Below are 9,640 nucleotides of genomic sequence, written 5' to 3'. Positions count from 1 at the left end.
CTGAGGATGCTTATCCAACTACACAACCAGAGGTGGTCATTGATCGTAAGACCTCCTCCTCTGGTAAGTCGGTGAAGGTGGTTAGAAAGGTGTCACGAAGTGTCAAAAATGGAGAGGTTATGGAATCAACAGTTGTTCAAGAGGTTTATGATGATGGTACACCCTCCAAGACTCTTGAGGAAACAATCAAACCAATCACAGAGCCAAGTGCGACCCCGGAGACTCAACCTACCACCCAACCAGAGGTCACAATAGTCAGAAAGACCTCGTCGTCGGGTAATTCCGTTAAAGTCGTGCGAAAGGTGTCCAGGACGATCAAAAATGGACAAGCTATGGAGTCAGTTGTGTTCCAAGAGGTTTACGATGATGGAACTCCAGCAAAGACCATAGAAGAGACCATTAAACCAGTGGCGCAAGAACCGGAGGTTGAGGAACCAACTGAGGGTATGGAAGTTCAACCAACCACAGAACCAGAGGTGACCGTAGAAAGAAAGATTTTCTCCTCTGGTAAATCGATGAAGGTGATTAGGAAAGTTTCAAGGACTGTCAAAGACGGTCAGGTAGTGGAGTCGACAACCGTTGACGAGGTATATGACGATGGAACGCCCACAAAAACAACCACTGAAGAAAGCACGGTTGAAGTGCCTCAAACAGGTGTTGAGATGTCTGCCTCCAAGAGTAGCAAAACCGAGACCAAAGTGAGGGTGAAGAAAACTATCAAGAAGTCGGCAAAGGGCCCAGAAGAAGAAAGTACTGATGCTCCGGTAGAGATATCAGAAGTGGAGGAGCCCACCAAGGAAGAAGGACAGCCCTCACAGCCAGTCGAAGAACCCACAATTGAAGAGCCGGAGGAAGTAGTTGAAATAAAGCCTGAGGAAGTACTTGAAATAAAGCCGGAGGAGGTAGAGGACATCCCAGTGGAAGTACCAAGCCCACAGGAAATGGCACCGAAGGAGCAAGATCAAGAAACGACTCAACCATCGGAAGTGAGTGAGCCAGTAAGCGAGCAACCAAGAAAAGTGTCCAGTGAAAGAAAGGAGTCGATAAGTGTAAAGGTAGAGAAAAAATCTAGTATTTCGCGCGTCGACGATAAAGCGGAAGAGGAAACCACTATGATGGAAACTGATAAAGAGGCTTCTCCAATGGTTGAGGAGGCAGCTCCAGTAGAACAACCAGGGAAATTAGAGGTGAGTCGAGGTGCTGATGCACCCGGAGTGAAAGATACTAAAAATGAACAGACAACATCCACCACAAAAGTAGTCAAGAAAAAAGTGACAAAAACAGGTAAAAACATCAACATTGTTATTAAGTCGAATGAAACCAATGACAGAGCAGTGAAGCAAAACTCTCCTATTGCCCCAGAACAAGTGCTTTCTCCCACAAGAATTACTGAGGCATCAGATGATGAGACACCTTACGAGTCTGTGCCAATAGTGGAAGAACCAGGGAGCTCATTGTCTCCAAAGGGCTCACTTACAACATCCGAGGTTGTTGAATTAGATGAGGATGAGGATGACCAACAAGTTCCAGATGAGTCATCAGGATCTAAACAAATTCCAATTCAAATTGTCGAGGAGATGCAAGATGAAGACGCTGTTGGTGAATATGATGAAACTGTCACTGATGGTGTTACTGATCTCGACTCAATCCCCATTCACACAATTGAAGCACCGGTTGAACAAATTCGTGGGGATAATACTGAAATTGAAAACCAAGAGAAGGAAGTGAGGAAATCGAAGAAGTCCAACCCAGAGGAAGGCACTTCTTCAAAAGAAGATTTTCCCACAGACAAAGAAGAGGTTGTTACGAAAGAAGTTGGCCCTGATGGTAAAACTACAATCACTAAACGCATAGTAAAGGTTGAAAAATCGTCTGCGACTTCTGTTGGCTCAGATGAAAAGCCTCAATCCAAAACTGTGGTCGAACAACCAGAGGAAGGCACTACTGTAACCCAAGAGATTAGTGCGGATGGGACGATCACGAAAAGAACAGTCATCAAAAAGACCTCCACGTTCAGCGATGACTCAACAAGGGTAAGCGTCATGGAGGAACTTCCCAAGGACGAACCCATGACAAGCGGTCAAACTACGGAAGTGACTGAGGAAAAAATCAAAGATGGCAAGACCAAGAAAAAGATAAGCAACGTTCGCCAATCCAGTGAGGCCAAAACAACTGCGAAAATTCCTGACCAATCGCCTCCCGAGGTTACTGAAGTAACGGAGCAAAAGCAGCAAGATGGGTCAGTCATCGTGACAAAAGTCACCAAGAGTGCCTCAACCAATGAAGGCGTCGAGACAATCACCACCACTGAAGTGGTTGATGACGGCGTTTCAAAGAAGAAGGTCATTCGAAAAGTCACCAATCAGCAAGGAGAAAAGCCTGTGGTAGAAGTGACCCAAACCGAGGAACCTAGCATGTCTCAACCAACGGAACAACAACCTACACCTGTTAAGGAGACACAGGACGAAGCTCAAAAAGCAGTTGCAACTTCCACCCTCCAAAAGAAGTCAAAAGTAGGGAAAAAGAAAGTTTCATCCAAACCAGAAATACCCTCAGATATGGAAGGAGATGAGGAACCCCTTACCAAACCACAAGTTGAAGAAATTGATGAGGCTCCAGAGGAGATGATTAAAACCCCAGTAACTCCCGTGGAAGAAGAGCAACCCACTCCAGTGGTCGAAATGGAGGATGAAGTGGTTGAAAGTCCCCTTTCTCCTGGCGTTGAGGACATGATTTCTTCCGACGATCAAACAATTGAACACACTGAGGAGCCAACACCGATAGTAGAAGAGCCTCAACCATTTGAGCCCTCAACTAAAGAAGACAATACAAATCAGACAAGGAAAGTCACTGTGACCAAAAAGAAGATACAAAAATCCACCGAGAGTGATGAGACTATTGAGGCCAAAATGGAAGAGTCTCAAAAAGATGACACGCCTATTCTTGTAGAAGAACAGGGTCAAGTCGTTGAGGCTCAACGAAAAAGCTCTACTTCTAAGGTAATCTCTAAGAAGGTCACAGTAAAGAAGAAAAAAGTGGAGGACAAAGCTGAAGAGTTGGCTCCTAAAGTTGGACAACCTGAGCCACCAGTCCAAGACAAACCTGAAGCAAAAGAGCCCATCAAGAAGAAGATCATAAAAAAGAAAGTGTCCATCATTGAGCCGGAAGAACAAGAAAAACAACCTCAAAAGAAGGTGCCACAAAAGGAGCATCAGCCTCAAAAAGAGGAACAACAACCTCAAAAAGAGGAACAAGAGCCTCAAGAAGAGGAGCAAAAACCTCAAGTAGAGGAGCAACAACCTCAAGAAGAGGAGGAACAACCTCAAGAAGAGAAGCAACAACCTCAAGTACAGGATGAACAACCTCAAGTAGAGGATGAACAACCTCAAGTAGAGGATGAACAACCCCAGGTAGAGGATGAACAACCGCAAGTAGAGGATGAACAACCACAAGTAGAGGATGAACAACCACAAGTAGAGGATGAACAACCTAAAGAAGAGGAGCAAAAACCTCAAGCGGAGGAGAAACAACCTCAAGAAGAGGAACAAGAAACTCAAGAAGAGGAACGTCTAAAAGAAGAAGAGAATATCACGACGTCATTACCTTCTCAAAATAAAAAACCACCTTCTGGAAAAACAGCCTTGAAGCCAGGCACATCCGAAGCGCCTCAGAATAAACCAGAGGCTCGAGAGAAGAAAACTGTGACTAAGAAGGTAGTAAAAAAGAAGGTGTCCGTACAGGAAAAGCCCGTGCTTGAGAACCTAGAGGACACTCCAGAAGATAGCCCCCTTAGCAAAACTTACGACGAGCCTACACAAGATGCCCCTATGCCAGACCCAACTGCTAAAAGAGTATCCACAAAAGTCGAACAGGGCGATGAACCTCAAGATGTAACATCGCCAAAGGAGGATCATACCGAAGTTCCGAGTGAAGCAATGGAGTTGGATGCACCCCAAGAGATCCCAAAAGAGAAGCCAAAGGCATCCTCCAAGGGGCCAAGTCTGTACGAAAAGCCTCAAGTGTACACGGTTGAGGATGGAGTGAAGTTCCACATGGTGGTCCGATACATATCGGAGTCCAAATGCAAAATCAAATGGTCCTTCAAAAATACCACTGTCAAAGAAAGTGCGAAGATGACAGTGATCCACGAGATCACGGAACGCTACAACGAGACGCGATTAGAAGTCACGGTTAGCAAACAGATATTTACAGACCAAATACTGTTCACACGCATGAGAGCATGTCGCATGAACTCAAACAAATCAGTGAAAGCATGGGCTAAGGTCCTTCGTCAGTGTTCTCGTTCAGATCTTATGCGCATGAGCATGCTCAGCAAAAATTCGCAGTTGCATCTTTGACCTCGCGGGACACCCGGTTCACTTTGCACGAAATCATCCCTTATGAAAGCATCTTAAATACACTGAAGAGACGCTTCTAAACACCAGAGGGTGCTTTCATAAGAAAGAGAAGACGTGTGCATTTCCGTGATTCAAATGTCCCCAAGGTTGCTATTTGGTTTCAACACCACATCAACATGACAATACACGAGCTTAACGGGCGTGATATGAAGTGAATCATGCATGGTCTCCCTATCCACAGCTTGATGCATGCACTTTAAGGCAAATTCATTTTCAGATTCTAACACAGCACGGGTATTCTTTATAGCTTTTATAACAGCATGAAAAAGCATGAACTCAGTAGGGTCTGAAGCATTGCAAACTATTTCATCATTTTGCAATGACCTTTGGCCTGTGTATTAACCCAAGTGCAGAAAGCTAACAAAGCATTTCACGATTTCAGAAACCCTCTCCCGAGGATGGTGGATTGTACCAATGTGCCGTTCAAAATGACAACGGGGAAGTCAACGCCAATCTAGCACTTAATGTGGAAACATTTGCTCCTGAAGTCTTGGAACAACCTAAAATGAAGGTCAAGAAGACCAAAACCAAGACCAAGAAGAAGAGCGTGATCATTGAAGCTGCCGTCGCCGCAGATGAAAATACCGAGCTCAAATGGGTGAAAGGAAACGAGACCGTAGCGTCAACCGAGTCCAAGACCGAAGACGTCAAATTCACCGTGACCAGGAAGCAATCGGAAACCAATCCCAATGAAGCGGTTGTTCAATTGGAAATTGAAGGAGCTGCTCCGGCTGACATGGGCGACTACCAGCTCGTTGCCACCAATGAAAAAGGAGAGACGACTAAATCGAAGAAAATCAGCGTCTCCGAGCAATCCATTGCCTTGGCCCCAGCTGCAAAGGTTGAAACAGCTGAGAGTGAAGCAGCCGACGCTCTGGTCTCGTCTGAAGCGACGGAGGTGAAGAAAAAGAAGAAGAAGGTGGTCAAAAAGAAGAAAAAGAAAGAAGAGGAAGATGATGATACGGTGAAACCGGAAATTGTTTCCTTCCTTAAGAACTTGGTATGCATTTCCTTGAGGAAAACATGATTATTAGCACATATTTAATCATTAGAACAATGTAGATCAAGCAAGAAAATGAGCACATTGAGCTTCAGTGCCGATTGGACGAGGAGATGGATGAGACCAAGGGAACTGTCAAGTGGTTCTTCAATGACGAGGAACTGACAGAGGGCTCCAATGTCCTTTTGACATTTGATGGAACCTACGCTAAGCTCTTTATCAGCCAGTAAGAAATCTATGCTCCAATTGCTCCATGAACAAATTCTGCATTTACTCTTCGAAATTTCAGTTGTACGATTGAAAACATGGGAACTTACAAAGTGGTGTTTTCAAACCCTAAGGGCGAAGATGAGACCAGTTGCAAGGTCACTGTCAAGCCGGTGAGTGTCTCCTAAGCTTTTCAGATGGTGTCAAAACTAAAATGTCTCATTCTCTGAACCTCTAAATTGTCGTTCGCCGTAGCAAATCTCATAAGCTTCAAAATAATCAAATTTGCATGCTGATTTCTAAGAGAAAGGCATATTTTTGGCCATCTCCATTTTATCTCTCGCTGCAAGCCATTTTTTTTTAAAAAGGCTTTAACGACTCTTGCTTTTGTGTTTCAGGATCCTAAGAAACAGGTAGATAACTTCTCGATGTTTAAGTAAACGCTTTCAATTTTGATTCTAATTCCTTTGTTTGCATCTGTACATACCATAATGGCAATAAGTTAACAGTTGATGTTAGCTGTCATTATTGGGGCATTGCTTAAACCATTATAGTTGGTCAGTCCGATTTTTCCCAATATCCGTTACACAATCCCATTTTCAAATAACCAGGCACGTGATTAAGCATGTCCACCATTGTTATTATCACCACATTCACATGTACAAAAATCATCATATTGTAATGACATAAATCCAACCATCAGTGATTTGAAATCTAACTCATCACAAAGCTATGCCCTGGTTTTGATTAGATAACCCCAATAGACAATCAAGAAAGTGTAACTAATCCGAAATCCTTCACATCATTCAGGAAAAACAACCAACTCCGCCGCCAGAACCCAAGAAAGAACCCAAGCCGTTCAAATTGGAGATCAAAAAGAAGGAGAAGAAGGAACTTCCTCCTGAACCAGAACCAGAAGCCCCGGCTCCAGAGGAGATGTTCAAGCTCAAGAAAAAGTCTTCTGTGACCCAGAAGAAGACTAGCACTCCTAAGAAATCCGTGGAAGAAGAGGCACCACCTTTTGCTGGAATGAAACTTCGAAAGGCTTCTCAAGTGAAGCGAACTTGGGGCGAAGACAAACTAGAAACAGTGGATTTGAAGCACCACGAGTTTGAACATTTGCCCCAAGAGGACGAACCCGAGAAGATGACAACTGTTATCCTCTCTGAACCCATTGAAGATGCTGACAAAGAAAAGGACGAAAAAGAAAAGAAGAAAAAGAAGAAGAAAAAGGTTGGTAGTGTGATTGATCTAATACTAGGTTCTGGTCCGTTGATTATTTGTTACGCTTTCTTGCCTAAAATTCATGTAGAAAGTGTCCAAGGTTAGTGACGATGCCCCAGAAGAACCTGAGGACGAAGAGGAGCCCATGGCAGTTGAACCAGAGGAAGAACCTATGGTTGAGGAACCAGCTCCGCAGAAGGAACCGTCTCCTGAAGTTGAAGAACCTCGGCCAGTTGAGCCAGAAGAGGTTCCACCTGAGGTACAGCAAACAGATAAAACCGGACAAAGAGGATCCGTGACATTTTATGATGTAGGAGGTACAGTAGGGTCAGGACATTTACCTACTCGAGTTTTGCAGGAGGTAAAGTTCAAAAAGTCGGTCAAATTTGACCTCAATCCCAAAATAAAGACTTTAGGCGACTCAAACGCCATCGAGACTAGACATGACCAAAGAAAGACCAAACGTGTTGTGAAGGTCATCCGCTAAAGATCCAAAGATGGGCTGGTAAGACAATGCCATGGATCTAAATGGTTGACTTTCTCATTTACATTTTATTCTCTTTTTATAAGTCTACTGAGGAGACTTATGAAAGCACTGAGGAACAAGACGCCTCGGGTCCGGAGGATGAAGCGACAAACTCCCAGGATCTGGTTAACTTACATCAGGTCTAACACCAATCCAATGTTATTTGTCGACTTGAAATTTGTTTAACACCAATACTAATACTTATAGGAACAAAAGGAGTCTACAAAGTCTTCACGACAGACAAAGACTCAAAAGCTTATAAGACGGTTTAAGAAAATAACAAAGGGTTTGAGACAGGTAAGAACGCACCATTATTGGAAGGAAAGAAATCAAAGAACTAACTCACTCTGCCTCCATACCCTGTCAGTCCACGGAAAAGGAACAAGTCGAGGAACAGGAAGAGGGGGATGAAGAAGGAGAGGCGACGGCAGAGGAAGATTCCGAACCAGAGGAAGTCAACAAACAGGTTCGTTCAATCAAATTTGTCATTACCATGAAACGACTCGTTTTCAAGATGAAGTCTGAGTAACTCAACGCTATCTGATTTTGAGCAAGTTATCACCAGCAAAGCAAGGGAGCGTTTTTTTAGTCACCAGAGGGGCGGGTTCATTGGGATATAGCTGATGTCAGTCATTTTGTTATTCACAGGTCATGACTAACGTTGCTTTCTTTGTTGATTTTTATTTTGTAACACCACAACTTAAAAGCTACTCCGTTCAGTTATGGGAGCAAATGTAGTTTGTATATTTCTTAAAAAATATGGTCCTTGTGGTATTTTGGAAATGGTTTACAATTTGACTCTCAAAAGTTCAAAAGTATAGCTTTAAGAAATACTTGTAGAACATTTCTGATACAGAACAGGTTTAAAAAAACCACCATTAAATTCTGAGGCTAATCTGATCACCTTACTTGACACGGTACTAAAATGAGATTAGATACTGTAACTTTAAGCGGTCCTCTCAAAACTTTTGAGTATAGTATGGTTTTTGATGTTGATAGATTCCTCTTTGGAACCATCTTTATTTTAATCTAGTAGTTGCCGCTTCAAAATGTAACATATACCACCAAAAACACACTTAATGGCACATCAGACAAAAAGTACATAAAGATTAAAAAATGCAATGCCTAAGTTGCACTTTAAGTAGAAGTTTCATGAGCATACATGAAGCAGCTACTAATATTAAGCCACTTCATTGTTGATATTTCATTATTACAATTATTACTTCGATAATGCTTGCTCAATTATGATCATGATAACTAAAATTGTCATGATTATTACTTGTATAATGTATGCAAAAATTAAAAAGTTATCCAATCATGGTGGATAAAAGCCTTATCAAGTTTGTAAAAAAATATCCAAACACATTTTGCCATTCTTTCAACTTGCAAACCCCCGAGGAACGACGTTGAATTTTTTTGTTTAATGGATTTCTACCTCAGATAGAAAAAACTTATATAAAAACTTATATACTTTAAAACGTTCAAAAATAATCTTTTTAGAGGAGACCTTTTCGATAGAAATTTGGATCGAACTTAATCAGGACCTGAATATAAATCAGCATGCGATCTAATTAACGACTACTGAGTTATACGGGCGTGCTAGTAGAAAATATATATTGTATCTAAATAAAAAGAGAACAATAATATTTTGCTTTGTGATACCAATAATCCATTTCAATGGTCTGGGAATTTGAGTTTAATAATAACCTGGCCATTTTGGAGCTACAACGCTTGAAAGCAGGACCATTGATTTCCATAAAACTCAGTGGTGGCTATAAGATCACATTGTTTATCAAAAATGCCATTCAAAAACACAGCGTGTGTATAAGAGTATAGGCTTGGAGAAAGACGCAAATTAATGGGGAAGGAAAAAAGAACCTACCACTAAGCGGCATATGCTAATTGGGATTTAAGTGCCATCTAAGTGTCAAATTAACTTTCTTGTGATAATTCTTAGGTAGATTTCCAACACAAAAAACTGTTTCTTGATTTGCTATCAAAATCTGTTTGTAGTAATTAAAACCAAATGCTCTTTGCTCTTCAGGAAAATGCGCTAACGTACGAAGACAAGCAAGAGATCACACGCAAAGAAAAGGTAAAACCCCAAAATTAGTACCATTTTTGCTCTCTAAAAACAAGCACAACTCAAAATCTTCTCAGTAACAAATAAAAATTGTTCCTAGCCAATTGGAAATGAAATTCTGTTTCGAACTTTAAGTAACTGGCTCAGAAATTATTTCCTAGCATCAGGAGACACCTATAATG

The 9,640-nt window shown here is 42.0% G+C and overlaps 2 protein-coding genes across 2 annotated transcripts in view; both read left to right on the top strand.

Annotated features, from left to right (window-relative positions):
* The first annotated feature begins 6 nt into the window (after positions 1-6).
* LOC131887437 (titin-like) lies at positions 7-7,516 on the top strand. Its single transcript, XM_059236044.1, has 9 exons — positions 7-4,190; positions 4,801-5,418; positions 5,481-5,644; positions 5,708-5,798; positions 6,024-6,038; positions 6,436-6,858; positions 6,938-7,108; positions 7,208-7,354; positions 7,420-7,516. Exons 1-8 carry the CDS (start codon positions 120-122, stop codon positions 7,334-7,336), a joined length of 5,682 nt encoding a protein of 1,893 aa, XP_059092027.1. The 5' UTR covers positions 7-119; the 3' UTR covers positions 7,337-7,354; positions 7,420-7,516.
* A 119-nt stretch (positions 7,517-7,635) lies between these two features.
* LOC131887445 (twitchin-like) overlaps positions 7,636-9,640 on the top strand; it is a 49,096-nt gene continuing 47,091 nt past the window's right edge. The window contains exons 1-3 of the mRNA XM_059236059.1: positions 7,636-7,672; positions 7,743-7,841; positions 9,420-9,470. The gene's annotated coding sequence lies outside the window, so the exon portion shown is untranslated. The remainder of the gene's footprint in view (positions 7,673-7,742; positions 7,842-9,419; positions 9,471-9,640) is intronic.

The sequence above is a fragment of the Tigriopus californicus genome, chromosome 9, assembly GCF_007210705.1.
Source record: "Tigriopus californicus strain San Diego chromosome 9, Tcal_SD_v2.1, whole genome shotgun sequence".
NCBI lineage: Eukaryota > Metazoa > Arthropoda > Copepoda > Harpacticoida > Harpacticidae > Tigriopus > Tigriopus californicus.
The sequence above is the reverse complement of the archived record's forward strand: the minus strand, read 5'-3'. Positions and strand labels throughout refer to the sequence as shown.